Source organism: Pteronotus mesoamericanus, unplaced genomic scaffold (genome assembly GCF_021234165.1).
Source record: "Pteronotus mesoamericanus isolate MK-2021 breed Mesoamerican mustached bat unplaced genomic scaffold, CSHL_Meso_final contig_27, whole genome shotgun sequence".
NCBI lineage: Eukaryota > Metazoa > Chordata > Mammalia > Chiroptera > Mormoopidae > Pteronotus > Pteronotus mesoamericanus.
Genome location: NW_026555115.1, coordinates 9,176,404 through 9,193,744, shown reverse-complemented (window position 1 = coordinate 9,193,744; position 17,341 = coordinate 9,176,404). Strand labels below are relative to the sequence as shown.

Sequence of the window (17,341 nt, the reverse complement as noted above, 5' to 3'; positions counted from 1 at the left end):
ACTATCAACAAGAGACAAGAGGAAATGACGAATAGAATTTGTGAATTGAAGAACACAGTAGAAGGAATCAAGAGCAGGCTAGATGAAGCCGAGGATCGAATCAGCGAGCTGGAGGACACGGTAGAAAAAAGCTCCCAGAAAGAACAAGAAAATGAAAAAAGACTCAGAAAGAATGAAGAGGCATTTAGGGAAATGCAGGACAACCTGAAACATAATAATATCCATATAATAGGGATTCCAGAAGGAGAAGAAGAAGAGCAAGGGATAGAAAACCTGTTTGAAAAAGTAATGATAGAAAACTTCCCTAATTTTAGGAGAGAAAAAGCCACACAAGTCCAGGAAGGACAGAGGGTCCCACTCAAGAGGAACCCAATGAGGCCCACGCCAAGATACATGATCATTAAAATGACAAATATCAAAGACAAACAGAGAATCCCAAAGGCAGCAAGGGAGAAAGAGGTAGTATGTAAGGGAGCCCCAATACGGCTAGCATCTGACTTCTCAACAGAAACATTGTAAGCCAGAAGGGAATGGCAAGAAATATTCCAAGTCATGAAAAACAAAGGCCTACAACCAAGACTGCTCTACCCTGCAAGTCTCTCAATTAAAATGGAAGGTGAAATAAGGAGTTTCCTAGACAAAAGAAGGCTAAAAGAATACACCTCCACCAAACCAGTACTGCAGAATATGCTAAAAGGACTGCTTTAAGAAGATGAAGAAAAAGAGTCTACGAATACCCAGTTCCTTTCAAAGTTGCCAATACTTGATATTACCAATATTTTAATACATATTAATCTGATTGTGATGATGATGTGCTATTTTAATTGTTCCTTTATTATTTGTTGAAACTACACCTGTTTTTATATATTTCTTGCCTGTCTCTATTATTTTTAAAAAGTTTTAAATGATTTTTTGGTATCCTTTATCCATTTTTTGACTAAATGTTTACAGAATTTTTTTCCCTAAAAAGAAAAAAAATCCAACTATTAAACCTTTTTTAGAGATATGGCAAATACTTTCCCATTCTATTCCTTGTCCTTTAACTTTTCTTATATGTATATTATTATATAGTCTTAAATGTTTAATGTAGTCATCTTGTCAATATTTTACTTTATAGCATCTAGGTTTCAATATTTTACTTCAGGGTAAGAAAAATATTAGTTTGTATTTTCTCCTAAAACTCCTTAGATTCTACATACTGATTTTTAACTCACCTGAATATTTCTTGTATAATGTGTGAAGTAGGGCTCTATATTTGTTTTATTTCAAGTAATAGTGGTCCATGCACCTTATTTGTTAAAACCTTATATTACCCATTGATTTGAAATATCAATTTAATCATATATTACATTGTTAGATATATACGTTTGTCTCTAGAATGCTCATTATATTTCTGTGATTATTTCTGTGCTGATGTCATGTTGTTTTAATTGCTGAGACTTTATAATGATTTTAAATTTTTTAATATTTTACAACTGACTTTGACATTTAAAAATAAATAAATAAAATCAATCTGCATTTAAAAAAGAAAGAAAGAAAGAACTCCTGCCTTTTGCAAGAACATGGATGGAACTGGAGAATATTAAGCTAAGTGTAATAAACCAGTGGTTGAAAGACAAATACCATATGATCTCACCTATAAGTGGAAGTCTATTCAATAAAATAAACTAATGAACAAAATAAACCACAGGCATGGAAACTTGGAAGTGACTGGAAGTGACCATAGGGGACGGGGAAAGAGGACAATGGTGGAAAGAAGGGGAAGGAACTAAACAAAGAACATGTATGAATGACCCATGGACATGGACAACAGAGTGGGAATTGACTGTGGGGATAGGGGTGGGATGGGTGGAGGGGGACAAAGGGGAAAAAACTGAGACAACTCTAATAGAATAAACATGCTTTAAAAGTTAAAAAAAAAAAAAAAGGAAATATATATCTTTCCCTCAATTTAAGAACCCAGGTGCTCAGGTCTGTGTCCCCCTTGAGTGAGCCCCTGATGAGGGTCTGAGGGGAAAAACCATGAGAATATTTTTCTCACGGATGATATCAAACTGTGGGTGTTTGTTCACTGCACAGTGATTCCCCAGAGGGGCTCTTGTGCCCTCTCCTCTTGCCACAGAGAGAAGTGCCCAACGACCCCTTTGGCTGCTGCTGTCCGGCACCGAGTCACAATGGAGGCTACCTGGGTCTCCTGGTCTGCTGCCCCTCCTTGGGCTGAGGCTGGGCTGGGGACTCCCAGGGGGAGGGAATTCTGACCACAATGAACCTCTAGCCCAAGGTGGAGAAGGGCTCAGTGCAGGCTTAGACAGCGTAGCTAGTCTGTCCACACCAAAGAGTTCATTAGGGATCGGATGGTGGCTGCTGCCACCATTCCCCTTATTCAGGAAATTTTCATTCAAAAAAAGCCTCAGAGCTGAAGGAGTAGGAGCAGCAGGCAGGTGAGGAGACCCTCACCAGCCCCGTGGACACTCCCTCTCATTGCTGTTCTCTTCTTTTGTAGCAACAGCTCACCGACCCACCCCCACCCAGTGGAGGCCCTGCCTGTGGGCAGTGATGTAAGTGTCTGTGCGCACCCTTGGGCTGCCTGTCCTGTGCAGATGCTGAGCAGTCATCTCAAGGTCCCCTCTCTCTGTCTGCAGCACCTGCTCCCATCAGCCTCCATCCAGGACGCCCAGCAGTGGCTCCACCGCAACAGGTTCTCGCAGTTCTGCCGGCTGTTTGCCAGCTTCTCAGGTGAGCGTCTCTAGACCCACAGGGATCTAGCAAACACCTAAGTGAAGCCATTTACCTTCCAGGACTTGCCCTTGGTGCCTGTGGGACTGTGGTTTTGTCCTGGGGCTTAGAGTAGTGTGAATCACTCACTCACACTTGCTGATCTGGGCCAAGTGCTAAGAATTGTGGTCCTACCCCTGGAAGTTTCCAGTCGAGTGCAGCTTTAAGGCAGGATCATGTGGACACCCTAATCAAGATCACCCTCATTTGCGGGGTGGGCTCTTGTCTGCCTGGGTAGGGTCCCTCAGCCAAGCAGGCCAATGCATACTCAACAAGCCCCCTTGGCGCTTGTCTTACCAAAATGCTGCTCATCACATGGTATCCAGAGCCACGGTCTGGAAGATGGAGGTGAAGCCACTCATGAGAAGGAAAAGCTAGTTTTTCCTTCTTTAAAAGGTTTGTGAAGTCCTTACTGTGGGTCCATGAGGCAGAAGCCCTGAGCTAATGATTCTAGGGATAAAAGGATGAACTGAGTATTGAGCCTTGCCACCAAGCACACCAAGCAGAGTCAGTCTAGAGGGACAGAGACCAGATGAGAAGGGTGGCTCTCTAGGACATCTCTGACAGTGGGGGGAAAGCGCCCAGTTGTCTTTCAGCACAGCTTTTCCAAGAACTTCCTTTGTGTTTGGGGGGAGGGACAAGGAAGGCCAGACAGGGAACCTGTCTTCAAGGAGCTTGCAGCTTTGAGTTAGCACAGACACACAAATCATGCGTGTCAATAGAGCGTGACCCATCTGTGGTGGGGGCGCTCAGAGAGGGACCTGACTTATCCTGGAGGGGAGGAAGGGCTGGCTGTAGACTTCAATAGGATGGCCAGCATAGGCCTTACTGAGAAGCAGTAAGCTGGAACAAGGCGAGGGGGCGAGCCAAGTGGGCACTGGAGGGGTGGGTTGGGGGAATTGGCTTTCTAAGCAGAGGGAAAGAGCAAAGGCTGCAAGGCTGACATCTGCCTGGTGGGGTCATGGGACAGAGGACCCAGGTGATTGGGGCTGAGTGAACCAAGGGAGGAGGTGAGCGCAGAGAGGCACTGAGGGGCCCTGGTACAACAGTGGAAGGACTTCAGCCTTTATTCCCAATGGAAAGGGAACTATTATGCCTATAGAATTATACCTGAAACAGTGTATTAACTGTGGCAGGAAAAAAGGGATGGAATTTGTGGCTTTAGGCAGCATGGCTATTGGCAGGTTTTTAGCAGAAGGCTGATATCCTGTGTATACCTTTGGGGGAGTCCAAGTGGTCACAAGCCTTTAGGGGACTCCTTGGCCTTTGAGGGAGGGACTGCATACACATATGAGGATGTTCATAAAGAGTTATACATAATAACCAAACTGGGAGCACCCCTGGTGCCCGTCACTAGAGAGTGCCTATATGAATTGTGGCATATTCGTGCAATAAATAACATCTAATAATGGGCATGAATGGTCTATAACTACATAAAATAGGAATAAGCCCTTAAATAGAACTTAGAGGGCAGGAACCAGACATAAAAGAGTATGTACCATTCAATTCTATTTACATAAATTTCAAAAAAACAGGCCAATCTCGTCTATACTGTAGGAAGTTGGGACAGTCGTTCCCCAGAGCTGAGGGAGTGGCTGGCATGAGGGGCCTCGGGGATGCTGGGAATGTTCTGCCCCTAATCTGTGGGCTGGGTGCATGGGTGTGTTCAGAATGACTGCAGCCGATGAGCTGTGTATTCTGCGTACAGGCAAGTGTACAAGTGGTCAATGCCACATGCCCATAGAGATGCACATACATTATATGCCAATAATACAAAGTACAGAGGGAGGGGCGGGCAGGCACAGGCTTCTGTAAACACCTGTCTGTTCTACTGTGTTTTATGAGTGCCAGTCATTTAGCTTCTGACACCTTTGGGGCTGTGATCTGACGTTGTTTGGCTCTTTGCTGCTTCTCCATGGAATGTCTGATTCCTCCTGAGGGTGAGCCTGGCTCTTCCGTGTCCCCTGTCCCCTAACCCCAGTGCAGAGTCTGCAGGTGCATGGTGATGCAACCTTTTCTTTGTGTCCCACTTAACGGGCAGTCCCACTTACCTGCCTAGGTGCTGACTTGCTGAAGATGTCTCGAGATGATTTGGTCCAGATCTGTGGCCCCGCAGATGGAATCCGGCTCTTTAATGCCATCAAAGGCAGGTGGGTGTCACTCTCCAGCTGGAGGCAGAGTGTGGCAGGCAGCCGACTACGGGGTCCTCTGGGGCAAGTGCAGGAGGACATGTGGTGAGGGGGCCCAGGCCGGGCTGCAGCGTGGGAGTGAGAGGCTGTGACTGATGCAGTCCGCTACAGCACACTCTGCCTGAAGGCCACTGTCCCCTTGGTTTGCTGCATGCCTTGGCCTCAGGATCTCGGCCCTTTAGCCACTGGTTGTCGAATGCTTGCATGGTCTGAGGCTTCAAGCTGCCTCCTCCTGGAGCAAAGCTGTGGACCAGTGAGGCTGCTCAGCCTCATGCAGTGGCTTTTTGGGAGGACTGTAGAGCAGTGCTGTGTCCTGATGGAGCTCCCTGCCGGGATGGAAATGGTCTGTGGCACACTGTTCGGTACAGTAGCCCTGCCACGTGTGGCTTGGAGCGCTTGCTCTGAGGCTCATGTGACTGACAAACTGAGTTTTAAGCTTTAACTAACTAATAAATTTAAATTGTAATAACTGCACCCAAACAGCACAGTTTTAGAGTGAATGAGAGCCTGGGTTTGAATCTCAGATCTGCCTCATAGGAACTTTGCAACTGGGCAAAAGCTCTTAACCCCCATGAGCCTCAGTTTCCTCATCAGTAGAATGAGGATGGAGGTCCTTTCTCCCTCATAGGGTGTGTGAGGATGAGACAAGTTATGCATATAAAGTTCTAGAATGGTGCCTGGTGCAGAGTAAGTCAGAGGAGGTATTTGCTCTTATGACCCTGAAAAATACCTTGTTCTTTAGATTCGTGGTCTGGGCGGATCCCCTCTACCCCTTCCCGGCAGCTCAGTCTGGCTCGGGGTTCTGCTCCCAACCGTACCATGAGAGGCATTCAGCATCCCTACAGCCTTCTTTCTTTCTCCTCAAATCCTTCTCCTGCTATATCTACCCTGCGTTCTGGAACATTCTGGAACAACAGAGATCGGTCTCACATACCTGCTCTTTATCTCCTTCCTTCCTGCCAGGAACGTGAGGCCGAAAATGACTATTTATGTCTGTCAGGAGATGGAGCAGAACCGAGCACCCCTGCAGCAAAAGCGGGACGGCAGCGGGGACAGCAGCAGTCTGTGTGGTGAGTGCTGAGGGGCCCGGCCCACCAGGCTGGTTACAGGGCGGCAAAGCCGTGGAGGAAACAGCCCCAGTCTTCTCGTTGAGAATGTTTCCCCAGATCCACCTCACTTTGGTTTCTTGCAGGGTAAGTTTTTGATAAACTTTATCCTAGGGTTGAAATGTTTAAGGTAGAAGGCATCCTCTGGGATGTCTGGTCCAGCTCACTTATTTTATGCCCAGAGACACAGAGGCCCAGAGAGTGTCCCCTAAAGCCGCTGAAATGCTCGTCGTAGAATTAGGAGTTGGGTTTCCTGGCTCCCAGATGGGTGACCCGTAGCCCCTGATGGCTGTCATCTGAGGAGCGCTTCCTCCTGTGAGTTCCCGGGGCCAGGTGAATGTTTCCCGCTTAGTTTGGTGGGTGCATGAGGCTAAGGAGCGCAGCTGAAGGGGTTCAGAGCCCCTCAAGGGCACGTGACTTCTGTGGGTTGGCAGTTTTGAGGCAGTTTAAGAGAGAGCACGAGCTTTGAGGTCAGCTGTCTTTGAATACCAGTGCTGGCCATGCCACCTAGTGGCCCTGTCCTTGGGCAGGGTACCAGGGCCCGTGCGTCAGCTTCCAAGTGTATAAAGTGAAGACAGCACCCCCTACCCCACACATGTGTGAGGTTTCAGTGAGATGACATATTGCTTCTGAGCTCTTTGCTGCCACTGCATTTTTTAAAAACAAAAAACCCCCTTTATTTCTCTAACTACTTTTATAATTCCACAGAAGAGGACTCAGTCACTTGAATGCAACAAATGTTTTCATTGTCCTTCCCTCAAATTGATTTCTTAGAGAACACAATAAAAAAGGAATACAATGGAGAGGCATTATTTTGTTACCTGATTTTGGTAAGACGTCTTGCCTTATTTAAAAATAAAGAACGCTTCACGAATTTGCATGTCATCTGAGCACAGGGGCCATGCTAATCTCCTCTGTATCGCTCCACTTTAGTGTATGTGCTGCTGAAGCGAGCACTGTGCTCCTTGCTTCTGAGCACCTGTGAGTGCTAAGCGACTGGTGGGCTGCCTGTTTCGACATGCATAGCCAGTGCTCGATATTATCTGCAGAGAGAGCGCTGTCTGCCTCCCTCCAGGTCCCTCCATATCAGTAAGAATGCTCAACAAGTCCCTGTGTTAAGGGCTTCCCATGTAGTCACTTACTTGCTTCTCATAATAGGAACTCTTGGTAACATTGTTTCACTGTGGGGGAAATTGAGGCACAGTTGACAGGCCCCAGGTGATAGCATTGTGAGTGACAGAGCCAGGATCCAAACATTGGGACCCTGGCAGCTGGCTTCTGAGCCCTCAGTCAGCCTTCGCACACTTGTGGTGAAGGTCCAGGTCCTCTCCTTGCTGTTTAGCTTAGTGAGGCTGCGAAGCACAGAGCCCAAGGGTCGTGGTTTTTCACACATGTGGAAAGGGCAGCTCAGTGCACACACTTGCTCTGGGCAGGTGTTCCACACACAGCGTCTGATTGAACCTCGTGGCGGCCCTGCAATGTGGGTACTGGCAGTGCACCCCCAAGACTCCCAGAGGTGCAGAGATTGCCTGGGGTTTTGCTTCAGTGAGCAGAAGAGTTAGGACTTGAACCTAGGATTACCCAATCTAGAGCCTTTTGTTTTCCCAAACTGTCCCCCATGCTGCCGCTGGTCAGAGGAGGCGCAACCCACCCTCTCCTAGCTCCGAGCACTTCTGGCGGCCATGTTCAGCGGCGGGCAGGGAAGGCCAGGGACAGAAGTGTACAACAAAAGGTGCCAGCCTGTAATCCTTCCAGTTCCTTTTTCTCAGCAGTCTGATTTGTTTGAGGAGTAAAATCAGAACAAGTAGAACAGTCTTTTTGAAAAGTTTGGGAAAAAGCAGTCCAATTAGAATTGTTATTAAAAAGAATCTTAGGAGAGAGGCCTGCTGTTCCATACTGGAAGGGGCATTACTCAGGGACCACATCTTCTGGGCAGAATCTAACAGTGGGTCAGCATGTTTGAAATCGTGGGAAGGTGAATCTGTCACATGGCTGGAACCTGTGACCTCTGCCACCCGCTCTAAAGGGACCCACTCAGTGTGTGTGTGCATGCTTTTAAAGTTGGGCCTCTGATCAGATTTTTTTTTAAACTGAGGGTTCCTTAGTTGAGGGAGGAGTTTGGGAGCCCCTCGCTTAATCCAGCTGTGTTTCAGTTTTGAGGAACTTGAGGCCCCAGAACATTGAGTAACCCACCCAGGCCTCCATGGAGTTCATTCCTACATGGCTGGTTTGGGTTTGGTAGAAGAAACCTTTCAAGCCTCAGGGTCACTGTTACTTTCTGACAGGCTGACAATGCTCCTAGTGCCCCCTTCTCCCTTAGGGGTCACAGTGCTCAGCAGACTATTATTTATGCTGTGGAGAAGTGTAACCGAAACACAGGTTTGACCGCCAGCTGCAACGAAAGCCAGACTGTTGAGATGGGCTGGAGCAAAAGGAAAGAGCTTTATTCAGGTGCAGTGACCTGGGAGAATGGTGGACTCTCTTCTTAAGACTGTCTTCACCTCTACGGTAACAGAAGGGCTATTCTGCTGTCAAGTAGCAGTTAGCTTTAACTCTCACTCTTTGCCACCTGAAGCCATTCGATGACCCTTTAAACAGTGGGAAGAAAGGAAAGGGTCCCCAGGATTTCCTCCTTCGTTCTGCAGCAAAGTGCACATCAGACCACACATCAGAATCACTGGAAACTTATTAGAAATACAGACTTCTTCCAGCCGTTCTCCCTCCAGCCAGCATTCCTAAATGGATGTCATTGGGTCCTGGGTGGATCCAAGAATTTTACATTTTATAAAAGTCCACCAAGAGCGACTGAAACAGGAATAAAGAACCACAGCCTGGCATCTTTTCGCCTGTCAGTGGGCTGCACAGAGTCTATGTGGCTTCTAGGCGTGTGCCTCTTACAGCTCTGGGCATGATCATCCTCATGAGCATGCTAGTGATCTCTCTGGGTGGGGTGGGGTGGGGTGGGGGATAGGCATGCCCCTTAAAAGCAGGCACTTGTTCTATAGAAGGATCTGTTTTTCCCTTCTCCAGTGTACCATGCCATCTTCTTGGAAGAACTGACCACCTTGGAGTTGATTGAGAAGATCGCCCACCTGTACAGCATCCCCCCCCAGCACATTCACCGAGTCTACCGGCAGGGGCCCACGGGCATCCACGTGGTGGTCAGCAATGAGGTGAGCTTGCCGCCTCACCCGTCCCGATGAGCTGGGGCTTTGTCCTTCAGGGAAGAGCAGCAGAACCTGCACCAGAAATACAACCTGTGGGGTTTGAGGATGACTTACCACAAAGAGGGCAAGCAGGTTTCATCTGAGTGCTGCTTGCATACGGCTGCAGCGGCTGCCTGGAGTGCTGTGAAGGAGAAAGTTCTGAGGTCATGACTGAGCTCTGCATAGCTGTCGAGTATCCACTCCACACCTCATCCTCAGCCAGGTGCCACGAAGGAACCAGGAGCACAAGCTGCACCCCTGCCCTCAGGATGCTTACAGTGAGGGCTGTAAGGAGTCAAGAGAGGGGCTCCCAGAGCAGCTGGCAGGCCCCGGTGAAGAGTGACATGGGCTGGAGGTTGGGCAAAGGAGAGGGTGTGGCTCCCTGGAGAGAATAGACACTTCCTCTGCTGAATGGCAAAGGTGCCACAGCTTTCCTGGGCCTGTCACTGGCCACCCAGACCTGCGCAGAGCACAAGCAGCTGCGGGCAGAGGGCACAGGTATTGAAAGGGCCCTGCTGGTACTGTGCCCTCAGTGATCTGATTCCACTCATGGCTAAGGAGGGGGCTATTCAACAGATTTGCTGACCTATGTAAATGTAAACATGGCTGCAAGTTGTAGAACAGAGGCTTCTAAGCTTGTCCTGTCCTGGACCGTCCATCCCTCTTAACAATAGTAAGGAGTGCCAGCATCATTGAGTGCCAACTGTGTTCCCACTACTATTCCAAGTCCACACATAGTGACTCAATTAATTCTGATGGCCTCCCTATGAGGTAGGCACTATGATTACCCCATTTCACAGGTAGGAAATTGAGACACAGAGAGGCTAAGGGCCCCAGGTCCCACAGCTGGTAAGGAGTGGAGCTATGGTGCGAACCCTGGTAGTCCAGCTGCAGAGCTCAAGCTCTGAGCCAGCAGGCTCCAATCTCTCCTGCAATGAACCCTTTCAAAAACCAGATGGGCTGATGGGAGCACAGCTGGGACCCTGAGCCCCCTGCCCAGCCCCTAGCAGATCCTAAGCCAGTTGTGGGAACTCTGAAAGCCTCTGTGTAGAGGATTATAGAGGAAATGGTACAGGAATGGTGGCTGGGGAAGTAGAGAAAAGGTGGGGTTTGGAATTGGACTGGTGTCCCCATCTGGAACTGGCTCCTAGGAGCTGAGCAACGTTGGGTAAATTTACTGACCCTCTTTGAACCTTAGTTTCCACATCTGTAAAATGGGGATATTTAATACTTATCAAGCAGGTAAAGGTAGAACAGGAAGACTGTTCGATACCAGGAGACGCTGAATAAACAGCAGATGTAATTGACAGTGCTAGGCACTTGTTTTGGGGAGCAAGTGATGGATCATTAAATTTGACAATGTGTAAAATGTAAGGTTTTTAATGGCCTTTGTATTTATTTCACAATTGTCATTATTAGTAATAATCCTATGCTCCTCGTTACAATTGCTGAAGCCCCTGAAATGGGAGTCTCAGTTTCACAGGTGTTTCGTCCTGAGATCCGCAGGGTTGTGTTTCCTTCCTTTTTAATTAAAAAGTGAGCACAGAGTAAGCGGTCAAGCAACCTCGAACAGCAGAAGGCAAACATGAAAGGCCCTCATCTTCCCCCCTCTTTTCCTGGAGGAATTCATACTGGGCTTGATGAGATTCTGCCAGATAATTTTTGTGTCAGTGTCCGTTGTGTGCCTGAGTGTGTGGACGTGTAGGTTTTTTAACATGCAACAAAGACACAGCTGTACATTCATCTGCCACTTGCTATTTTTGTCACCAGTTCAGAATACCTTCCATATTACTATGTTCAAATTTGATATAGCTATTTTTTTTAACCCCCATCTCACAGATAAAGAAAATGAAGCCCAGAGTTCCTGACCTGAAAGCCTAACTTTAGAATAGCCAGGAAGGTTAAACTGCCCTGGGCAGTGGGCTGTCTTTGTGGCATGGAAAACTTGTCACTTTGCAATTCAGAATGAATTTCTTCTGTGAAGACAGAAGCCAAGAATGTATGGAACCCTGGCAATTTCACGGGTCCCTGAAGGAAGTTCCTTCCCCAGCCTGCCCTGTGACCTCAAGAGTAGGCAGTTAAGCAACTGAAGCAGAGAACAGAACTCAAATGCCACCTCAGCTAAGTAGGCCATTCCTATTCCCCAAAGTCTCCTTGCCTCTTAACCCCAAATCAATTGGAAACCTTTGGTTCTTAATTGCCCGGAGCGCTGGAGGCAGCCTGGCCAGCCCTCCCAGCCGCTGGGGTGCAAGGGCACTTAATTAAACAAGGGAGTTACTGATTAAGCCTTTGTGGGCATTGCTTAGGGCTTTGCATGCCCAAGTGGCTGGGTGGCCAAGGGTCCTGGAGGGCGCAGGCCAGCAGTATAGAATAAGTGTGCTTCATGCATCATTAGGTCCTGCGAGGGAGGCGGGAAGGCAGGGGTCTACAGGTGGATGGATTTTCAGGATTTGGGGCAATAATCCAGAGCAGGCAATGAAATGTGATTGCATTTTTTAAGTTGGAAAGGGGTTTTGCTGTCATTGGCTAGTATATGAGTGTGATGTGAATGTTTATGTGTATATTTTTATAATTCTTGCCATTTATATTGTGAAATACAGCATGCATATGCAAAGAGTATATAAAGCATATGTGTGCAGTTTGCCTGTTCATCTGAATTTTGTATTAATCATTCTCTTGTTCCTCAATGTATTGTTGAATTTTGTCTATTTAAAAATTTCGTATACGTGACATAATAGTGTATTCTTCTGTGACTTTCTTCTTTTGTTCCTCATGATATTATTTAAAAAAATTTTTTTTAATCATCACCTGAGGATATGTTATTGATTTTAGAAGAGAGGAAGGGGGGAGGGGAGAGAGAGAGAAACATAGATCGGTTGCTTCCCGTACGCACCTTGACCAGGGATCGAACCTGTACCTGAGGTGTGTGCCCTGACCCAGACTGACCCCACAACCTTTTGGTGTATGGGACAATGCTCCAACCAACCAAGCCACCCAGCAAGGACTCTACACGATATTTTTGAGATCCGTGCATGTTGAGGTGTGCTGCTATAGGCCACTGGCACTGCTGAAAGCATAGTGTGGCAGTTCGTGCTTCTAGTGTTGATTGATATGGGGACCATTTTTGGGTTTTGGTGCGGTATTGGACATTCTTAGGTGTGCTTTGTGTGTGCACCTGCAGTTTATCAAAGGCATCTGCCTAAAGGACAAATGTCATGTTTACGGGTCCCATGGACAGTTCTGTAAAGCTGTGCACAGATTCACACTCCACCAGTAGTGACACCAGCTTCGATCGTGCTATGTCCTGGTTATATTTTTTATCATTGAAACAGCCCCATTTTACATGGAGACAGGAAGAAAAGAGGTTGACTTATCCAAAGTCATGAGGTTGCTAATCAAAATGGGAACTCCAGAGGGGAGGCTGGGGAGTAATCCTTCAATTCCGGCCACATTTCTAGATACAGAGAGTGGCACTCTCTGTATACAGGGGCGGGCATCCATAGGTTTACAGGTGTTCTTATGGAGAAAGACATGCAGGCTGTGACTATTACAATAGCTTTATTAACTCTTGTGTTTCCCGAACTCAAAACTGTAAACCTACTTTTGCCCACTTTTGCCCACCTCTGTTCTTGGTCCTCCTAGGACTGTAATAGACAGAGCCTGCTAATTACCCAGGTCTTTTTAAGCACATTGATTTTTATCTATTGCTACTATCCACATACACTCTCCTATACTGTGTCTGTTATAGGGACTGGAAGACCCAGTAACCAGGAAAACACAAAACAAAAGCAAACAAAAATGTAGTCCAATATTTAAATTTAATCACATCTTGATTCCCTTCCAGGCTTCATTTTGTTTTTTATGTTTAGTTTTTTGTTACTTAAAATTGTAATCATTGTATACATTTGTTTTATATCACATTTTCTTAGTGAAGGTTAAGCATCACCACTGGCCCACATTTGTGTAAACATGGTGACTCATTTCCAACGGCTGGGCAGCTTATCACTGAGGCTTTTCATATTGTGGACTCACTGTTGAAGGGACATGGTCTCTCTTTTGCCTTTTAGATGGTGCAGAATTTCCAAGATGAATCCTGTTTTGTCCTCAGTACCTTAAAAGGTAAAACCCTCACCCCTAACTTTTCTTGTTTTTTTAAAGATTGTTGGTTGCACCCCTAGGGTAAGGTGGTGAGGTGAGTGGGGCCTGCCTGCACACTGTCCCCTCTGGAGAATGTCACCTGGGAACGTCCTCCAGGAAAGAGAAACACAAACTTCCTGTGAACCCAAGTCCTGGACCTTGAGAATTAGTGAGATTGGCCCCAAAGTCACTTCTGAAAAGGATATCCTGGCCAGACAATGTGTTCTCCTGAACTCAGTGCCAAGTAGACATAAGATGCATTGAGTTTTTCTAAAACGTGGGTCTCTAGGAACAGTAAGCATGGAATACAAGTGGATTGGGGACCCGGGCTGTGGGATGGGGTCAGATGTGAAGGGCCCTTCTGAGGAAGGAGTCTGAGAAAGAACTCTTGGGCCAGGAGAAAGGGACAACCAGCTGTGGCCTTCCTTAAGGGCCAGGAGAGGTCAGTGAGTAGAGTCTGTCAGAATGAAAGCCTTCTGACTGGGTTATAGGTGCTGCATCATGACAGGGCCTGGGGGCCGTACCACCCTGCGAAATGCAGCTTGTCCAGAGCTCCCTTGGATGTGGGTCTTTTAGTCCTTGGGCCCAGAGCTGTGGTGGAAAGGCCCATTGTCAGAAAGAAACTCAACAAGACAGATGTGAAGGCTATGCTGAAATCTCTGCTTTTACCAGCACTCTGTGCTGTGCACAGCCTCGTTTTGGTGGTCTCTGCAAATATTCATGCCTTATGACTCCCAGATGCCACAGTGCCATGCCTTTCTTCCTGAAAATGCCCAGTATTTCCTTCTTGCAGCCGAGAGCAGTGATGGCTACCACATCATCCTGAAATGCGGCATCTGAGCAGAAGTAGAACTGGCAGCGGCCTCCACCTCCAGCCCCGTGGACCCCTTGGATGTAGATATTGCACCACTGTAAGCTGCAGCATCCCCTGGCAAGCTGCGGCCAGAAGTGACCTTGCCTGGTGTATGAAAGCTACAGAACAACAACCAGCAGAAACCCATGGATGCAGGGTCTCTGGCATGCAGAAAGTCACTGGCTCCTCTCTCCCTTCCCCTTTAGCTTTTGAATGGTTCCGTGGTCTTTTCCCCAGACTTGCCATTCTAAAGAGGCAAACAGTGGAGTGTCTGCTCTGCAACCCCTCACTCTCTTAGTTGGAGGCTAGTCCACTGGCTTTCTCGGTGCCACCTGTATTAGTTCCTCCTGACCACTCCTGCCGACAAAGTTCTGCCTCCCCCCAAACCTTTGCCTTCTTCTCTGGTAACGGGCTCTATGACTGAGACTGCTGACTAGATGGGGCAATTTGCCACCATCATCTGTCTTTGTTCATGTTGATTTCTGTTCTCAGTGGACTCTGGTGAGCATCTGTCTGTCCTGTTCTTGGATGGATCAATGGGAGTGGGGTTTATTCTGTGCCTTCTTCTTTCACCTTTACCTTCTTTTTAAGGATCTACTACCACAAAGCCTAGAGATGGGCTCATCTCTCTGCACTGGTATGGTGGGTACCACAATATGCATGTAGGACCTGCCACACAGAGCTGAAGGCTGTTTTTAGACATGTTCTCATGAGTATAAAAAGGATGAGAACAAAGTGATTCCTCTTGAGCTCCTTTTGTGTAATTTTATTTCCTAGCAGTCATGGGTAAGGACTAGGAAATGATCATCCCATTGTATGATCAGATGACCTTGACTATCAATGTTCATACCTGGCCCTCCTAGGTGGGCTCATCAAATCCCATTAAAGAAGATCTTGGTTACTTACGTCCAGACCTGCCAAGTTTCCTTGGGACATTGTATTTTCTGTGAGGGCCCCTTTTAAATGTTGATCTTTTTTCGTTGGTAGGGGATGCGGTTAGAACATTTTGCCTGCATTGGTGTGATTGGATCACCTTTCTTAGTGGCCTAAGAGGAAATTTGAGTATCAGTAACTGGTAGACTAAGGAGTTACTCTGTCTTGCCTCTGTTTCCTGGGACCCAGCAATCGATCCTGGCCCAGAGCTCTAACTCTTTGCTAATTTAGGTTCATCTTCCAAAGCACGGTGAACCCTATGACCAACTGAGCAGGATTTTACAGCTTCTCAAGTAGAGCTTTTTGGGAGTATAGCCCTAGGTTCAGAGGTGATCAGAACTGGGTAGACCTCGTTTTACAGATGTGGAAATGGAAGCCCAGAGGGGCAAAGCCACTTGCCTGATAACACATAGTGATGGAGTAATGCCATAAATTTATTATACAAACCAGGGCACTTTAGAGAGTGAACGGGATCTACAATAATTAGGTTGGGACAATAGGTGTGGTATTTCTACAGAGTTCCTGATTCCTATTCTCTTTTTGAAGGGAAAGGAGGAGCTGGTGACAGTTTTATTGAGATATAATTCACTTACCATACAGTTTACCCATTTATAGTATACATTCAGTGGTTTTTAGTAAATTCATAGAATGACCATAATCAACTTTAGAACATTTTCAGCACTGCCCCCCCCCAAAGAAATCCTGTGCCCTTTAGCAGTCACTCCCCTACTCCCCCCATCTCCTCTAGTCCTAGGCAACCACGAATCTACTTTTTATATGGCTTTGTTTATTTTGGACAGTTCATATATATAGAATCTTACAATATGTGGTCTTTTGTGACTAGCTTGTTTAAGAAAACTTAACAATGTTTTCTGGAGTCGTCCATGTTGAATATGTGTCGGTACTTCATTCCTTTTTATAGCCCAGTAATAGTTCATTCTGTGGATATACCATATTTTGTTTATCCATTTACCACCTGATGGACATTTGAGTTGTTTCTACTTTTTGGCTATTATGAATAATGCTGCTACAAGCATATTTGTACAAGTTTTTGTGTACACGTATGTTTTAATTTCTCTTGGAAATATACATAGGAGTGGAATTGCTGGGTCATATAGTAACTATGTTTAACTTTTTGAGTAACTGCCATACTGTTTTCCAAAGCAGCTGCACCATTTTCCACTCTCATACCAGCAGTGTATGAGAGTTCCAGTTTTTCCACATCCTCATCAACACTTGCTGTTACCTGTCTTTTTTATTATAGCATTCTAGTGGGTAGCATCCTTGTGGGTCTGTCGAGGTATCTCATTGTGGTTTTGATTTGCATTTCCCTCATGGCTAATGATGTTGAACATTTTTTTCATGGGCTTATTGGCTATTTGTGTATCTTAACGGGATAAATGTTTATCCTTTGCCCATTTTTAATTGGGTTATTTCTCATTTTATCATTGAATTATGTAAGTCCTTTGTATATTCTAGATACAAGTCCTATATCAGATACATGATTTGTAAAAATCTTCTCCCATCTTGTGGGTTGTCTTCACTTTCTTGATGTTGTCCTTTGAAGCACAGAAGTTTTCAGTTTGATAAAAATCCAAGACTACCTATTTTTTCCTTTTGTCACTTATGCATTGTCAAATCTAAGAAACCAGTGCCTAAACCAAGGTCAGGAAGATTTATGCCTATGTTTCTTCTGAGAGCTTTTATTGTTTAGCTGTTACAATGGCCTTTGATTCATTCTGAGTTATTTTTTTTACAGGCATACCTAGTTTTATTGCGCTTCACAGATGTTACATTTTTTACAAATTGAAGGAAGACCCTCCACCAGCAAAAAGATTATGACTTACTTTATTGTGATCTTAGCTTTTTAGCAGTGGTCTGGAACCACGCCCACAGCATCTGTGAGGTATGCCTATATGTGGTGTGGCATGGGGGTCTAACTTTGTTCTCTTGCATGTGTCTATCCAGTTGTCTCAGGACTAGTTGTTGAAAAGACTACTGGAATCCCCATGGAATTAATCGCCTTGGTACCCTTGGTAAAGGCCCCTGATTCTTACTCGATTTTTTTTTTTTTCCTGACATGGGGGTGCCATTGGAAGGCCCACCTTTTCTTTTTTACAGCTGACTTTCTGTTCTCTTTCT

The 17,341-nt window shown here is 46.2% G+C and overlaps 1 protein-coding gene and 1 non-coding gene across 2 annotated transcripts in view; one reads left to right on the top strand and one right to left on the bottom strand.

Annotated features, from left to right (window-relative positions):
- The window catches only part of TFCP2L1 (transcription factor CP2 like 1), a 54,479-nt gene extending 39,999 nt beyond the window's left edge, over positions 1-14,480 (top strand). Inside the window, exons 9-15 of the mRNA XM_054574942.1 lie at positions 2,504-2,558; positions 2,643-2,736; positions 4,835-4,925; positions 5,928-6,034; positions 9,101-9,243; positions 13,344-13,395; positions 14,207-14,480. Coding sequence (XP_054430917.1) covers positions 2,504-2,558; positions 2,643-2,736; positions 4,835-4,925; positions 5,928-6,034; positions 9,101-9,243; positions 13,344-13,395; positions 14,207-14,253 — 589 coding nt within the window. The 3' untranslated portion in view covers positions 14,254-14,480. The remainder of the gene's footprint in view (positions 1-2,503; positions 2,559-2,642; positions 2,737-4,834; positions 4,926-5,927; positions 6,035-9,100; positions 9,244-13,343; positions 13,396-14,206) is intronic.
- LOC129071873 (U6 spliceosomal RNA) lies at positions 6,922-7,027 on the bottom strand. The gene has a single exon (XR_008529299.1). It is a non-coding gene; the product is annotated as a U6 spliceosomal RNA (small nuclear RNA).
- Positions 14,481-17,341: the final 2,861 nt, after the last annotated feature.